Consider the following 18,733-nt stretch of genomic DNA (forward strand, 5'->3'; position numbering starts at 1 on the left):
ATTAAACAAATAAAATGTACAGATTTTTTACTTTTAATTTTTAAGTTGCATCAGTATGCATTATAGAGAAATTAGGAAGAAATAAAGTCACAAAAATTCGAAACATTTTTATTACGCATGTTTGTTATTAATTAAAGTATGAAAACAGCATGTTATTGTACTGTGTTTACAATAAAATTAATAGCTATTTTATTATAGACATTCAAAATTGCATCAGCATGCTTTGTAGAAGACAATGTGGACGGTGATTTCCCCTAAAGAATAATAAATTCTTAGATTCATTGTTCAGCAGTCGATATAAACGCAACGCATTTCAAAAGATACACACAGTACGCATCTGCTTAAGCTACCCTTTTAATCTCAAAAAAAGTTTAATCAAAACATATTTATTCAATCATGGTATTTTATAACACTATAAATTTAAACAACAGAACATGATGTTAAATAATTAATACCAAAATAACCAAACTAGAACTAAATGTATATAAATTATTCTTAATAAAATCTACAAACTTTTAGTTTAACTTTTATTTTGAAGTACTTTAAAATCTTTCTTAGTAAGCAAGTAAAGTAATATAATTTTCGAAAAACATTAATATGCATTAAAATTATAAACATAGTCTAACTGACGTAAGAATTAAAATGTACCTTATTAATTTAGTTTTAGGTATATAGTAAATAAGTATTTTATTTTTGTTTAAATTGAAAATCAAGCTTTTGGTTTAAAAACTGCTTTTATATCTAAAATCTCATAACTAGGTACAGAAATTTTTAAGCAATAACTTTAACAATTAAATATTAGCTATAAAAACTTAAAAATCTTCAAAATCAATAAAATTAATAAAAATTTTTGTTGGCTTTAGCTTTAAGCTTTAAAAATAAAAACAAAAAAATAAAAAAACTTAAATTTTAAAAGTTTAACTTTAACGCTTTACGTTATTTTCAAGTGTATAACCAAAACCTTTTACATATATTAAAAATTCTTTTACAAATTTACATTAACTATTTATCTCTTAAGTGTCAGTTTTGTTTCGTTTATTTTTATTGTTACTAGTATTTACTTTCAAAAATTACACTTCTGATCAGAGATGTTAAAATGCTAAAAGTTACTATGGTAATTCAGCAATGAAGTGTTTTATTTTTGGTTTGTTTTAAGTTAGTAATTTCACGCTTGAGTAAACAAAGCAGAGCTTTTTAACATGTCTGCTTCTGATTAAACAGTTGAATTCAATCGTTTAAATTTTTTAACCGTGGCTTATTTGTTTCTATAATTTACGTACTTGACATATGTTTATTAAAAGTAAAACGTACTCAAAAATTTTTAAACAGTTTGTATTTATCTTTTAAGTCATAATAAAGAAAAACAATGATTTTAAAAAGTAAAAATTTAGTAAATTTTAAATTTAACAAATTTTTTTATACCACATAGTTGCTAAATTTATAAAAAAATCACTACAAGTTTTCTTAAGCATTAAAAAATAAAACAAACTCAGTTTTATTTAGTATTCAGATCTTTAATATGTAATTTTTTACTTTTTAGCAATTCTGCTGCACGGTTTTAACGTATCTTTTGTACTAATATAAGAAAATAATTTATTTTAAAACCATTGAACAAGTACTGTATGGAACATATTATTTAATTCATAAGAAAACAAAAAAAAATTATTGTTCTAAGTATCAAGGGAAAATACCTGAAAAAATAAGTTATGATATAAGTTATGTTTTCAAAACCTTTAAGAATGAACTAATTTTTCTAACTTTTGTGAAACAAACATGTACAAACAGCTTGTGACGAGACTAAGATTTATACAATTTTATAAGTAATATCAGGGCTTTAATATTAAATAAGGTTGAATTACTTTTTGTAAACAGACTCCAACAGGTTTAAGTTTTGTGAATCACTTTTAGCTTAAAGCAAACATTAGCTAGTTATATATTTTTTAATTAATTATATTTGTATAAGTTCTTATAGTTATATTATGTTGAAGCTCAAATTTAGATTTACATTATAACCTTACGGTACCAACTATCAAGTAATTAAAAATAATTTATATTACTGAATTTTTCAAAGTAAACTATGTAATAAAGATACAACGAAACAAGTTATCATTAACTCTAAATTTTGTATATAGTTAAATTAAATCCATAGTGTAAACTGGTCAAAAGTTTATGTTTATTAACTTTACTTATTATTAAAAACTAAACTAGTATTAGCAAGTTCATCAATTTTAAATTTCATAAACTAAATTAGTTTTTAGAAGCATTTTTAAGAACGTTTTAGAAATTTTATATGCGAAATTTAAAGTGTTTTATGTTTAGTAGATCCACGATCAGCTGTATTGCGGTTAAAATGATCAAATATGTACATGGTTCATTGAAAATGTAGCACTGTGTTTATGTTTGGTTCTGTTATAATTTATTGAACGATAAAAAATACACTCAAGATATTTGGTCCTAGAACCTGGTGCACGAAGAACCTTTTGATTATTGGGTCGCACTTCACGGATATCTATCAACGTCTTGTCCAGGGCTTTTTAATGTTGTGTTTTATGTACATAACTACTATTTATATTTTATGCCCAATACGCATAGCCGATTTCGGCGGATATTAGACCTGTTATCATTGTTGTTGTTGTTCTTCTTCTTATTATTATTATTATTATTATTGTTATTATTATTATTATTATTATTATTATTATTATTATTATTATTATTATTATTATTATTATTATTATTATTATTATTATTATTATTATTATTATTATTATTATTATTATTATTATTATTATTATTATTATTATTATTATTATTATTATTATTATTATTATTATTATTATTATTATTATTATTGTTATTGTTATTGTTATTGTTATTGTTATTGTTATTGTTATTATTATTATTATTGTTATTGTTATTGTTATTGTTATTGTTATTGTTATTGTTATTATTATTATTATTATTATTATTATTATTATTATTATTATTATTAATATTATTATTATTATTATTATTATTATTATTATTATTATTATTATTATTATTATTATTATTATTATTATTATTATTATTATTATTATTATTATTATTATTATTATTATTATTATTATTATTATTATTATTATTATAATTATTATTATTATAATTATTATTATTATTATTATTATTATTATTATTATTATTATTATTATTATTATTATTATTATTATTATTATTATTATTATTATTATTATTATTATTATTATTATTTGAAAATAAAAATTTATTTAGATTATTTCAAAAATCAACACTACAAAAAAATACGAACTTTAATTAATTTATTAGTTATTTACTCTTCTACGCATAATAAAATAATGTATTGTTATCAATTTTAAAAAATTATTGCAAACACAACCTAATGCCCTTCAAGTTTAAATTTTAGAAGAGTTTGATAAAATTTAAACATGAATTGTTAGTTGAATGAAACAATAGGACCATTCCAGTTTTCATGTTTATTTTTACATTAAAAAATAAAAGTAAAGTCAGCAATATTTACTGAACAGAAATTTTAGCAAAGACTTTAAAATAAACAAAATTTTGATTCAAATTTTCAATACACAAGTTCAAAATCTAGAAACAATCAGGAGGTTTTTGTGCTATATAAGAAGCTAAAGTTAAATATAGTGAACAGACAGAAGTTTAATTAAAACGTAAACTATAACTAAAAAAATGCAAATGTATTGCTTCTTCCATTAAAACGACAAATCCACGGAAATTACCCTCGTCTACGAGCGGAAGCACTGCAGCAGGATCAGACAGTGACAGCAGTCCTTCTCTAACGATCAACTCAACGAACCTACGGGTATTCCCCTCGTTAACGAACAGCATCACAGAAGCGACGTCAAAAACTGACGAAACTAAAATAAATGTTAAGCCCGATCGCAAAATCTCGGCAGAAACCCAACTTCTTATTTAAAACGCAAAACGATTGCAAATAACCAAAAACTTGACTTTAAGCACAGGGCTTTCGCTAAATTATCTAGTCTAAAAAGTGTTCCCTTTTATAAAAAACGCTTAAGTTGGTTTATCTTTCATAGGTGGCCATACAAAACAAAAAAACTTTTTAAGTAGCGTAGAACGCGTTTTTAACACAAGCAACGAGTTAATTTGATGGGTGGGTGTCAGAATGACACAGCGACAAAATGACACGGTGCGTCACTTTGGCACGGTGCGTCACTTCGACACGGAGGGTCACTTTGGCACGGCGACAAAATGACACGGTGCGTCACTTTGGCACAGCGACAAAATGACACGGTGCGTCACCTTGGCACGGTGCGTCACTTTGGCACGGAGGGTCACTTTGGCACGGAGACTAAATGACACGGTGCGTCAGAATGGCACAGCGACAAAGTGACACGGTGCGTCACTTTGGCACAGAGGGTCATTTTGACACAGCGACAAAATGACACGGTGCGTCACTTTGGCACAGAGGGTCACTTTGTCACAGCGACAAAACGACACGGTGCGTCACTTTGGCACGGAGGGTCACTTTGGCACAGCGACAAAATGACACGGTGCGTCACTTTGGCACGGAGGGTCATTTTGGCACAGCGACAAAATGACACGATACGTCACTTTGACACAGCGACTAAATGACACGGTGCGTCACTAACATGGATTGCATAAGTTTAACAAACTTACGAGCAAAACTAAACTTCTTCAGTAATATAACTTTAAATTGTAAAATTTTGATAGTAATTAGTTAAACAAAAGATTTATTATACTTTTTCCAAACTATAGTAGCTTGATACATTTGAAACTATATATGATACATTGTTTTTAAATTTAAGTCATAGTATAAAAACAAAAATATTCTTAAGTTTTATTTTTTAATTTTCACGACTTTTCATATTTATGTAATGAATAAAATTTAGTATTTTTTGTTAAACGTTTAATTAGTTATTATCAGGAATTGTTATAAAAAATAACTAAGATTTAGTTTAATACAGAGTTATTTCGTAGTAAGAATAAGTCATGCGTGTTTTAACTCTAATTTTTAAAAATACAGAGTTAAGCTGCTTTTGTAGTAACTAGCCATTTATATTAAATATGTATATATATTTATATTCAACAAAAGATAATAAGTTAGGATGTTTACTTAAAACTCTTTATTGAAAATATATAATAAACTTGTCTAAAAGCAAATAATTAAAATGAACGGACCTGGAGATTAAATTTATGAAAAAGTTAAAAATAGTATTATGAACAGTTGAGAGAAAATTAAGAGTCTGATGCAACCATTCATGCGCATTTATGTATTTATCACTTCAAAAAAATAATCACTAGAAGAGGTTATACATACAACATTGCTGCTGCAGCCTTCTAATTAAAGCTGCAGCCATTCTATTAGAGTTAATACTTTAAGTCTTTTTAATTTTTACAAAATTTTTAGTCTAAAATATAAAAAATTAAACTTAGAGTATGATAGATATTATAGTATTTAATTGCATTTATATTTAATACAAAATCAGTATACAAATTTCATAATAATACAGTAAAAGCAGATTTTAATTTGCTTGTAAAACATTTCTTCTACTTTATATTCTTGAGTTTTATTACAAAGTTTTAAAAAACTCGGTTTTGTCTTAACTCAGTTATGAAAATAATACTTAATTTTCTATTTTTAATCTTGCGAATAAAAAAAGGAGTTTTTTGAAAAAATAAATACATTTTCTGGGATTTCTAAAAACTTTTTTCTAAAATTTTAAATATTGTTTATTAATTAGGAGTTAATTTCTTTCTGATGAAAAAGAAAAAAAAAAATTATTATTATATTTTCGTCAGGGAATGCAGTATTTTAGTTCAAAATTGCAACCTATTAAATCGACAAAAGAGCGCAAGTATTAATTTTTTTAAGCATAAAAACGTAAAATAAGAACCGCATTAGAATTTAGAATTACAACAGCAGAAAAGTTGCTTTCGATAACGTCTGAGTTTTAGTTTATAAAAAAAAAATTTCTCTGTATTTACATCTACTAGTTTATTGTTTTGATGTACTGAATGATTGATCTAAAATGAAGAGTGTATTTTTTAAATCAGAATATTGCTGAAGTTTAAAAAATATGTTTATATGAGTTTTTATCTTTTCAGTCGTAAAATGGCGAGCCATTTTCTAATTTTTATTACTCGTTTTATGTTCTAGTACTAAACTGAGTTTAAGCTTTTCCATTCGAAAGAAATCAAAAATAAATTCCCTTTAATTTTGGCAGTCGTATTTTGTTAAAAAAGTTGCTGCTTTTGCATCTTTGTGAACGTTGTTTGATACAAACAACTAGTTGTTGTTTATTAAGCACAGCTTTTAAGCACACCTAACACCTTGCCTTGCTACTGCTTAAAAATGAGCATGTTGTTTATAAGTACGACGATGAGAATAGAAGGTATAAACATTACGTGTTTCACTTTATTTTATGAAGTCACCATTAAAAATTCCTGCGGTCTTTGTTTTTAAAGTTAATCAATGTGATTGTAGCTGATTCTACAAAAAAGGTTAGAAGACAGGAAACCGAAAGTTTTCCTAGAAAAATAAGATCGTTGTCCATACCAATGAAGATTGAAGTTTCACAAAAAATCGTTCCCTCCCTTAATAACCACAGTGTCATTTTGTCGCTGTGCTAAAGTGACCCTCCGTGTCATTTTGTCGCTGCGCCAAAGTGACCCTCCGTGCCAAAGTGACGCACCGTGTCATTTTGTCGCTGTGCCAAAGTGACCCTCCGTGCCAAAGTGACGCACCGTGTCGTTTTGTCGCTGTGCCAAAGTGACCCTCTGTGCCAAAGTGACGCATCGTGTCATTTTGTCGCCGTATCAAATTGACCCTGCGTGCCAAAGTGACGCACCGTGCCAAGGTGACGCACCGTGTCATTTTGTCGCTGTGTCAAAGTGACGCACCGTGTCAATTTGTCGCCGTGTCAAAGTGACCCTCTGTGCCAAAGTGACGCAACGTGTCATTTCGTCGCCGTGCCAAAGTGACCCTCCGTGCCAAACTGACGCACCGTGCCAAGGTGACGCACCGTGTCATTTTGTCGCTGTGCCAAAGTGACGCACCGTGTCTATTTGACGACCGTGTCATTTTGTCGCTGTGTCATTCTGACCCGCTCCCTAATTTGATACATTTGTTATAGATGGCCCCTCAAAAAACTTGTTGAAATGATTATAAACGTCATAAAATAAACCGCTGTGGAACTTCCGGTAATTTTTCAAACGCAATTTATCACCGCTGGAAGTTCAAATTAAGATATTGTTGTAGCAGACAACTAGTCTAAGAAATTTTCCAAACAAAACTTTCTAATTATCAAGAAATCGAGTCGTAAGAAATTAGAAGTTTATTTTTAGAGTGTTAAACTTTAACTTGAGTTTTATGTCAGCTTTTGCTAATATCGAAACTATTGTCTTAAAATGTAAAACTTAACTTCATTTTACTTTTAGCAACAATGTTATGTTTAATCTTTAAACATTAATAACCTTTGTACTTGCTTGTAACAAACATTAGTTGCATGTTGTTGTTGTCGTAAAGAAGTAATTACTTTATCTTGTTTATAAACAACATGTTTTTATAAGATAATTGAAGCTATTAAGGGATTTTATCTGATATTTAAACTCCAAAAAGTAACTTTCTTAAAAATTCTTTTAGAATATTAAAGTTTTCAAAATAAAATACAAAGTTTACCAGCAATAAAATATTACAAATAAATTTGAACTTTTGAAATGCATGTAAGTGCTTATTTTGTCAACTAACTCGTGACAAATATAAAATGTTTTTTGATATGCTTAAAATCTTAAATAAAATATTTTTATTTTAGCTCACGATTATAGTTTTTTAAGATTCTTAAACATAACTATATTTTGAAACTTAAAACAATAATTTAACTAATTAACAAATAAAATGTTGTTGCTAACTAATAGCACATACCTTTGTAAACTTTTTTTTATTTTTACTTGAATCAAGTAATATTACGAGTTAATTGCACTTTCGCACGAACGGCCCGGAAACGAAAAGCAGAAATAAGACTGCAAAGGAGAGGTAAGAACCTGACCGTACCAATCAGCGGGGTTAACGTAGGGGAGAACGAAGTGGAGAACATATGAGGCGACCGAGGTCTATCTAAGATGTAATTTTTTGGATGTCATTTACTTTGTAAAGTACAGTATTCAGCTCAAAGTGATTTTTATATTATTATAAGGAGATTTCTAAATGTGAATCACCACTCTACAAACAGTATAAAAATAGGTGTCACACTTTGATAGGTGTTCAATTTGAAGCGATACCTTTGCTATGCAAGTTCTAATTTTAACTATTTATCTTAATTAGTAATATACCAATCCGGTCGGGTTTTGATTTTAACAAAAAATGCAGAACAAAATCCATTTAATTTGAATAAGTTTGTCCAGAAAAAAATATTTTTTCAAAATTCAATTAAGATTTAAAAACGTGTTTAAACGGTATTTATAAATAAAATTTGAGAAAAATAAAGCTCTAACAAAACAATAAAGCACTAAAAATTTAACTTAGTAGATTAATATCTTCGTCTTGAGTATTGAGGTTTGAAAATAACTCAAAAAAGCGTAACTAATATAAATTGTATACTTACGAAGAACCAGTCTAAATTAAAATTGTATATTTAACACAAAATGTTTTGGTAAAAATTGCGTACTCTACAAAAGGTTACTGTATCTTATACTTTAAATTTATTTGATCTTGATCGTTTAATTAAAGATTTTATTATTTCAAGACTTTTAGTCCTCAAAACACCAAAAAGTTAAAAAATTGGTAAAAACATCAAGTAAATTGAGAAGTACTGCTGTCAGTGAAATTTGTTTACATCACAAAATATAAAATTAAAAAACCTTTTTGATGACATCAATTATTTTTACTATACCTTTAAAAAACTTTAAAATTTTCATTCTCGTATCTTAACAGTTTCCGTTTTATTTTTTTGTGACTTAACTCGGAGATTGTTTTTTTGGACTCCAACTTAATGCATCTTTTCTCCGTGGTTTCTAATTATTTCCGGTATCTTTTCAACAATAGTCTAGTTTGGAGGTTCTTAATCTTTTTTCATGTTTTACCCCTTTTTAGAAAGTTATTACTAAATTTACCGCTTTTTGGAAAATAATTGACAAATTTACTCCCAAGATACAAAACAGTATTTAAATTAGAGGAAAAATCTATATTTTTTGAACTTTAAGCTTGTTAAATATAAAAAAGGCGTAAAGTTTAAAGAGTCTGTTTAACTTTAAAATATAACAGTTAAGTAATAACTTAGAAACTTAATAGACTATTAATAAACAAATAATTTACATAACTTACAATGAAAAAATTATCCCAAAAAGAAACGGAATTTACCCCAAGAAACCGCTGCTCTAGTCTCTAATCAAACCTTATTCTTTTTGAACGTAGTTATTTGTATTTTGAGTTTTCTTTTTTCTTCTTCAAGCTTAATGTTTTTTTTCTTCTAGCTTTATTTTGTCCTTTTCAACATTAATAATTCAATTTTTCAACCAAGTCTTTCTTGTAATTTTCTCATAATTTTCAACATCTTCAAGGGTTTTTACAGTTTCAGAAGAAGATCCATTGTAAACAAGCCCTTCATACAACTTTTTTACAATACCATTACTGATGTTTGTTCTGCAGATAGGACACTTAGGTTTCAGTTGAAACGCAATTTCTATGCAATTATGATAAAATTAGCGATCACATGAATAACAAAAACATTATCATTTTATAGTTTAATGAACGATAAAAAACACGCTCAAAATATTTGGTCCTAGGACCTGGTGAACGAAAAACCTTTCGGTTAATGGGTCGCACACCACGGATACCTTTTAACTTCTTGTTCTGGACAGTTATTATTACTTCTAAAATCAGTTTTTAATACCTTAGTTTGTTGATTTTTTTGAAATAAATCAATTTAGATAGTTAGTTTAAATATACTTAGTTTGCTAAAATGGTTCACTTTCATAAAACTAGATACCGTAATTTTACTTAGAAATGTATAATGATATGTTATTACTTTAGACTTGATATTTTTTTGTTATATTAGATGTTTTAAAAAACTATGTGAAGTTAAACTTATATTTGTTTCGAGATAAAAGATTTCAAAGTTCGTTTAATTCAAAAAAAAACCTCTATCTTTTATAGCATTACAACTCTCTTTTAGTGTTCGACAAGTTTTTAACTTAAAAGTTGTAGTTTTTATAGTGCAGTACAGTGTACATAAAAATTTTTGTGAAAATAAACTCACTTTTTCTTGTTATTTAACAGTTCGCTATATTTTAAACCTAGAGACTTCTGCTCGAAAAGAACGATCCGCCTCACATGCCCTACATAACTTATCCATTATTTAAATTTAGATGATACAGACTTACTTCAGATTTAAGTGTTTAATGGTTAAATTTGAGCTTAGATGTTTAGTTTAGATGCAAAAAAAGGTTATGGATAATGTAATCAGATACTATTTTTATCAGGCAAAACAGTTTTATGAAAATTAAAAACAGTAATTAATATAGAAGACTTTTGATTTTTTTAAATAAGTTATCTTTTTCCCACTTTAAATAAAGTTTATAATTTTTTTGACCTAAACCCAAAATCTTAATACTTAGTTTTAATTTTCAGGATAAATGTCTTTTTTCGAAATAATAAACATTGCGGTAAAAATAAAAAATTCATGAAAATGTTATGTAGCAACTTCATACTTTTTAAACAAAAATATCTAACTGACTGAACTAACTATATATCTTCTCTAACATATGACTTAAAAATTTTTACTGTACTAATTTTTTTAAAACTTATAAACTTGGGAGAACAGCTTCATCGTGGTTAATAAAGACTTTTACAGATTTATCTTTAATTTTTTTTCGTCTAATGAATACTAGATTTGCATTATATTCAAAAATTAGAAGTTGTATAGCCTCTTTAAAATGTATAAGTATAATAGTTTATTGTTAAGCAGAGTTGCCAGAATTTAATAAAAAAAATCGCTAAAAAACTACTTAATCACGACATTTTAATATAAAACATACATATCTTTATTAGGTGTTTAGTATGAGTTTATAATAAGTTGTATACTAGTTCATTTTATAATAAATAACAAAAATTGTTTACTTATTGTGATCGATAAATTAGTTTCACTCTTAATAAACTCGTAAAAGAATTCATCTTTTAAGATAAAAATAAACTAAAATCTAAAAATTATTTTGAAAAAAATTGTTTTACCTATGAGTATACTTGTAAAAAATTGCTTTTTTTTTTGTGTATAACAGCAAACTCGAATCTAAATATTTTTGCATAATAAGTTTGTATCATACAACAACTTTAATTTGTACCAGAACACTTAACTACACATACTCACAAAATGAACACTTCAAAAGCGTGTTACAACTTGTTTTCGGGAGTCAGTGCGACCCCTCAAAAAAAAACTAAAGAAAAATAATAACAACTTTAACTATTCAGCTAAAACGTTGTTTTGTCATATATTTTTACTTTTTTAAGTAGATTCGGTAATGATTTCTAAAAAATTATGAAAGTTTTAAATGTTGATAAAAATTGAATATTAATAAAATGCTTTAACAACGAAAGCTAAAACGACGTGCAAACATTTCATTCAAACTTTAAAAATTTAATTTAAAAACATTTTGTGCAGTGCGCTTTTTAGAAGCAGCTGATACTAGTTTCAAATATATTTTTTTTTCAATATCATAAAAAGCTATTAAATTTGAGAGCCTGTCTGTTAAAGGAAACTATCAAGTAATTTATGCTTACTTTTGAAGTAAATACTGCAGTTTTACTACTAAATACATATTTATTAAAGTTATAGTACATTTATTTACTTTTAGACATTATATTTATTAGAATTAACAACTTCTATTTTTTAATACATAGTAAATAATACAAAGTGAGTTATATAAAAGCAGATTTAGATACTATTAATTTATTCATTTAATTTCGACAATTTGTAAGAATTAAATAAATTACAACACAGTAAAAAATAAGTCAAAGTTTAAAATAAATTGAACAACTTTAAATAGCATCGTTTTTAATTTCGTAAAAATCGAAAATCTTGGTTAACAAGTAACATAGACGTTGTAACTAAAGTCGCATATGTATTGTTTAAATTATGTTTTAGTTTTAAAAAAACTTTTTAATCTTTCTTGATCTATTTATGTCAAAAAATTTAAACCTTTAAAATTTTAATTATATATAAATAGATTTTCGTACATGAATTGTTAAAGTAAACTATATATACTTTTACATAACACTTAATCAATGATTATTTTGAATATTTTTTACAGAAAATGGATGTCAATAAGTTAATTTCTGACTTTAAACTGTACAAGCTTCTAGTTCACGAAAAGCAAGAAAGTGCGATAAATAAATACAATTTCAGCAAACATGATATTCATTATATTTAAAATGTTTTGAAACCATCTTTGACTATATTTTTTTAAGTTACAAAATCAAAACATTGAATAAAACTCACTATAGTGTAAAATAAAATATTTTTTTATCTAAAACCTAAAAATAAATGTTAAACATCTTGATTTTTAAACTTTTAATATTTAAAATCAGAAGTAAACGATATTTAAACAATTATAGGTAAACTGAAAAATTAAATATAAAACATTTACTACGAGTCTTGAAACCTAATCACAAATGTTTAATCAATGTTTTGTACTTATACTTACAATATTGTTTTGAAAGAAAAAATAGATAGTTAAAAAAGCTTTGAGTAGTGTTTAAAAAATTTATCAGTTAAATCATAATATATATATATATATATTATGTATGTGTTCTTTCTCAGCACAAAATTATCAACTTTAAAAAAAGCTTTTAATAAAATTAAAAACCAAACAAATTTTAATTACAATTTGCTTTCAGATATATTTCATTTTCATACAAAATTAACAATAAAAGTAACAAATTTGAATTTTTTAAGTTACTATTTATCCTTTTATCTAATTTTGAAAACTATAAATACACTCAAAACTAAAACTGTTAGTTTTCAAAAATAGTTTTTGGTTAAAAACTAAAATGATCAAATTAATTTAGAATTAAATTGTTTATATTTATTTGTTATTGTTTTTAAACTTAATATACCAACGCTTTTTCTAAGGAAGTGACCCCGCAAAAAAAAAAAGTAATAACAAAGTATTACGGTATATAAGCGTTAATTGAAGCAACAAATATACCATACCTTAATTAAATTAAGATGAGGTTAATACTTTTGCTCGTATTTTTACTCCTTTATGTTGGAGTTTTAAATGCAGATCAAACATTGGAAAACAAGTTAGTTTGTTGTATATATATAAAAGTGATTAGAATTATAAAATCAGTTTATCGCAAATACTTAATCTAGGCATTTTACTAATTAAACTTTTTTTAACGTGTACTAAAATTTTTTGAGTTTTTATAAGAATATACTATTAGTATCAAGACTTATTAAACACAAATTACAAGCATAAAACTTTCAAATTTACGTAACTAGTGAAATAATTTCTATTCAAACTACACTGTGTAGAAAATTTGTGTTAGAAAATATAACTGATTTGAAAGGTATAATTAAAATTTACAGAGATGCGGAATTAGCAAATTCTGCAGCAGATGAAAAAAATGTCAAGTGTAAGTTGCAATAAGTACATTTTTGAGATAGTTTTTAAACAAACAACGAAAAGGTAGTTATATTACTAAAATTATATTAAGTTCATTAGCTTATATAATTTACTTTTTATAAAAAAGTTACTACTAAACACCAGATGCTCTGACCAAAATATTTGAACGTTGATTTGTTATTGTGTGATTATTACTACTATTTTAACTTCAACAAAGTATGTACTTATTATAGACTTATAAAAATAAACAACATTTTTATCTTAATACGTTACAAGTATACATAAACAGACTGTCAAATTATTTTGCAGCAAATGATTTCTTTTGGATATTTCATCGCCGCCGTAGGCACCATCGTCGTCGTAGGCACCATCACCGAAGGCGACGTCACAACAATCCTTGCAGAGGATGGATTAACAACTACAACAGGTGCAACGGAAACTACAGAAGGTCTATTTCAACGTGCAATAGAGGCTACGCATCAAAAGTAGTATATCGCAACAAACTTCGACTTCAGCTCATCAAGCTAAAGATAACACTAAAAGCTTGGCAAGCAAAAGCGAAACTTTGCAAGCGTCGCTGTCATGGAGGCTGGTGTGGAGTAAGAAGACGCAGATGGGTCAGGAGACGCAGATTTGTCAGAAGACGTAGATGGGTCAGGAGACGTAGATTTGTGAGGAGACGCAGATGGGTTAGGAGACGCCGTTGGGTGAGAAGACGTAGATTTGTGAGAAGACGCAGATGGGTCAGGAGACGTAGATTTGTAAGAAGACGCCGTTGGGTGAGAAGACGTAGATTTGTCAGGAGACGCAGATGGGTCAGAAGACGCAGATGGGTCAGGAGACGCAGATTTGTAAGAAGACGCAGATGGGTCAGGAGACGCAGATGGGTCAGAAGACGCCGTTGGGTGAGAAGACGTAGATTTGTCAGGAGACGCAGATGGGTCAGAAGACGCAGATGGGTAAGAAGACGCCGTTGGGTGAGAAGACGTAGATTTGTAAGAAGACGCAGATGGGTCAGGAGACGCAGATGGGTCAGAAGACGTAGATTTGTGAGGAGACGCAGATGGGTCAGAAGACGCCGTTGGGTGAGAAGACGTAGATTTGTCAGGAGACGCAGATGGGTCAGGAGACGCAGATGGGTCAGGAGACGCAGATGGGTCAGAAGACGCCGTTGGGTCAGAAGACGCAGATGGGTCAGAAGACGCCGTTGGGTCAGAAGACGTAGATTTGTGAGGAGACGCAGATGGGTCAGGAGACGCAGATTTGTCAGAAGACGCAGATGGGTCAGGAGACGTAGATTTGTAAGAAGACGCAGATGGGTCAGGAGACGCAGATGGGTCAGAAGACGTAGATTTGTGAGGAGACGCAGATGGGTCAGGAGACGCCGTTGGGTGAGAAGACGTAGATTTGTCAGGAGACGCAGATGGGTCAGGAGACGCAGATTTGTCAGAAGACGCAGATGGGTCAGGAGACGCAGATGGGTCAGAAGACGCCGTTGGGTGAGAAGACGTAGATTTGTCAGGAGACGCAGATGGGTCAGAAGACGCAGATGGGTAAGAAGACGCCGTTGGGTGAGAAGACGTAGATTTGTAAGAAGACGCAGATGGGTCAGGAGACGCAGATGGGTCAGAAGACGTAGATTTGTGAGGAGACGCAGATGGGTCAGGAGACGCCGTTGGGTGAGAAGACGTAGATTTGTCAGGAGACGCAGATGGGTCAGGAGACGCAGATTTGTAAGAAGACGCAGATGGGTCAGGAGACGTAGATTTGTTAGAAGACGCAGATGGGTCAGGAGACGCAGATGGGTCAGAAGACGCCGTTGGGTGAGAAGACGTAGATTTGTCAGGAGACGCAGATGGGTCAGAAGACGCAGATGGGTCAGAAGACGCCGTTGGGTGAGAAGACGCAGATGGGTCAGGAGACGTAGATTTGTAAGAAGACGCAGATGGGTCAGGAGACGCAGATGGGTCAGAAGACGCCGTTGGGTGAGAAGACGCCGTTGGGTCAGAAGACGCAGATGGGTCAGAAGACGCCGTTGGGTCAGAAGACGTAGATTTGTGAGGAGACGCAGATGGGTCAGGAGACGCAGATTTGTCAGAAGACGCAGATGGGTCAGGAGACGCAGATGGGTCAGGAGACGCAGATGGGTCAGGAGACGCAGATGGGTCAGAAGACGCCGTTGGGTCAGAAGACGCAGATGGGTCAGAAGACGCCGTTGGGTCAGAAGACGCAGATTTGTGAGGAGACGCAGATGGGTCAGGAGACGCAGATTTGTCAGAAGACGCAGATGGGTCAGGAGACGCAGATGGGTCAGGAGACGCAGATGGGTCAGGAGACGCAGATGGGTCAGAAGACGCCGATGGGTCAGGAGACGCAGATGGGTCAGAAGACGTAGATGGGTCAGAAGACGCCGTTGGGTGAGAAGACGTAGATTTGTGAGGAGACGCAGATGGGTCAGGAGACGCAGATGGGTCAGGAGACGCAGTTGGGTCAGAAGACGCCGTTGGGTCAGAAGACGCCGTTGGGTGAGAAGACGCAGATGGGTCAGGAGACGCAGATGGGTCAGGAGACGCCGTTGGGTCAGAAGACGTAGATTTGTGAGGAGACGCAGATGGGTCAGGAGACGCAGATTTGTCAGAAGACGCAGATGGGTCAGGAGACGCAGATGGGTCAGAAGACGCCGTTGGGTCAGAAGACGTAGATTTGTGAGGAGACGCAGATGGGTCAGGAGACGCAGATTTGTCAGAAGACGCAGATGGGTCAGGAGACGTAGATTTGTAAGAAGACGCAGATGGGTCAGAAGACGTAGATTTGTGAGGAGACGCAGATGGGTCAGGAGACGCAGATTTGTGAGGAGACGTAGATTTGTAAGAAGACGCAGATGGGTCAGGAGACGCAGATGGGTCAGAAGACATAGATTTGTGAGGAGACGCAGATGGGTCAGGAGACGCCGTTGGGTCAGAAGACGCAGATTTGTAAGAAGACGCAGATGGGTCAGGAGACGTAGATTTGTCAGAAGACGCAGATGGGTCAGGAGACGCAGATTTGTAAGAAGACGCAGATGGGTCAGGAGACGCAGATGGGTCAGAAGACGTAGATTTGTGAGGAGACGCAGATGGGTCAGGAGACGTAGATTTGTCAGAAGACGCAGATGGGTCAGGAGACGCAGATGGGTCAGAAGACGCCGTTGGGTCAGGAGACGCCGTTGGGTGAGAAGACGTAGATTTGTCAGGAGACGCAGATGGGTCAGGAGACGTAGATTTGTGAGAAGACGCAGATGGGTGAGAAGACGTAGATTTGTGAGGAGACGCAGATGGGTCAGAAGACGCCGTTGGGTCAGAAGACGCCGTTGGGTCAGAAGACGTAGATTTGTGAGGAGACGCAGATGGGTCAGGAGACGCAGATGGGTCAGAAGACGTAGATTTGTGAGGAGACGCAGATGGGTCAGGAGACGCCGTTGGGTGAGAAGACGTAGATTTGTCAGGAGACGCAGATGGGTCAGGAGACGCAGATTTGTAAGAAGACGTAGATTTGTCAGAAGACGCAGATGGGTCAGGAGACGCAGATTTGTAAGAAGACGCAGATGGGTCAGGAGACGTAGATTTGTGAGGAGACGCAGATGGGTCAGAAGACGCCGTTGGGTGAGAAGACGTAGATTTGTGAGGAGACGCAGATGGGTGAGAAGACGTAGATTTGTCAGGAGACGCAGATGGGTCAGAAGACGCCGTTGGGTGAGAAGACGTAGATTTGTCAGGAGACGCAGATGGGTCAGAAGACGCAGATGGGTCAGGAGACGCCGTTGGGTCAGAAGACGCAGATGGGTCAGAAGACGTCGTTGGGTCAGAAGACGCAGATGGGTCAGAAGACGCCGTTGGGTCAGGAGACGTAGATTTGTGAGAAGACGCAGATGGGTAAGAAGACGCAGATTTGTCAGAAGACGCAGATGGGTCAGGAGACGTAGATTTGTAAGAAGACGCAGATGGGTCAGGAGACGCAGATGGGTCAGAAGACGTAGATTTGTGAGGAGACGCAGATGGGTGAGAAGACGTAGATTTGTGAGGAGACGCAGGTGGGTCAGGAGACGCAGATTTGTGAGAAGACGCCGTTGGGTAAGAAGACGCAGATTTGTGAGAAGACGCAGATGGGTCAGTAGACGCAGATTTGTAAGAAGACGCAGATGGGTCAGGAGACGCAGATGGGTCAGGAGACGCAGATTTGTGAGAAGACGCAGATTTGTCAGAAGACGTAGATTTGTGAGGAGACGCAGGTTTGTGAGAAGACGTAGATTTGTGAGAAGACGCAGATGGGTCAGAAGACGCAGGTTTGTGAGGAGACGCAGATTTGTGAGAAGACGCAGATGGGTCAGAAGACGCAGGTTTGTGAGGGTACGCAGAAGCCAAGTTGTTATAACTCAGAGGACGGGATTTGGACAAGTTATTACTAAAGGAGATGAAGAAAATTAGTTGTCGTTACGTAGATTTCCTAAATAACTACTATTACTGCTTCTTAGTCGCTCTGAGAAAATAAACTTATATTTGTTAACAACTATGTTATATTATGAAAAACTCTTTATGTTTAGTTTGAAATTTTTTTTTAATTAATTTATTATGAAAATAGGTTTAAACTGCATTTACCTATTAAAAATATATTAAGATGTTTACCGTTTCAGAAACAGAGAGGTTTTGAAGTTTTTAAACATTTTACAAGTACTTGTCGTTAAACATCTCAACACTCACTAATTTTGTTTAATTACAAAGTTTTAACAGTGTATTGTTTTAAAAAATAATAATATTGGCTTGCCTAATGGCATGGGGTGTAACTTATAGGGTGCTGTGGAAAGTTTTGAAAACTCTCCAAGTAGACGTTTTAAGATCAAAAACCTTGTTGTGAAGCATATAAAAAAATATCTAATTACTAAATTTGTTATAATTGATTGAAGATACTAACTTTTTGGTTTAAATATTTTATATCTCCTTTGTTTCACTTAAAAATTAAAATTTAAACACTTTTCTTATTTTTAAATTGGCTAAACATTTTATAGATACTCATATAGTTTAATTTTAACGATCGACAAGCAACAGTTTTTTTAATTGAA

At 31.7% G+C, this 18,733-nt stretch overlaps 1 protein-coding gene across 1 annotated transcript; it reads left to right on the forward strand.

Moving 5' to 3' along the window:
* The first annotated feature begins 13,235 nt into the window (after positions 1 to 13,235).
* On the forward strand, positions 13,236 to 15,691 carry LOC145842945 (uncharacterized). Its single transcript, XM_082950418.1, has 4 exons — positions 13,236 to 13,315; positions 13,602 to 13,648; positions 13,948 to 15,551; positions 15,593 to 15,691. Exons 1-4 carry the CDS (start codon positions 13,239 to 13,241, stop codon positions 15,689 to 15,691), a joined length of 1,827 nt encoding a protein of 608 aa, XP_082806544.1. The 5' UTR covers positions 13,236 to 13,238.
* The last annotated feature ends 3,042 nt before the right edge of the window (positions 15,692 to 18,733 follow it).

The sequence above is a fragment of the Thalia democratica genome, chromosome 8, assembly GCF_965202585.1.
Source record: "Thalia democratica chromosome 8, ktThaDemo2.hap1.1, whole genome shotgun sequence".
NCBI classification, from domain to species: domain Eukaryota; kingdom Metazoa; phylum Chordata; class Thaliacea; order Salpida; family Salpidae; genus Thalia; species Thalia democratica.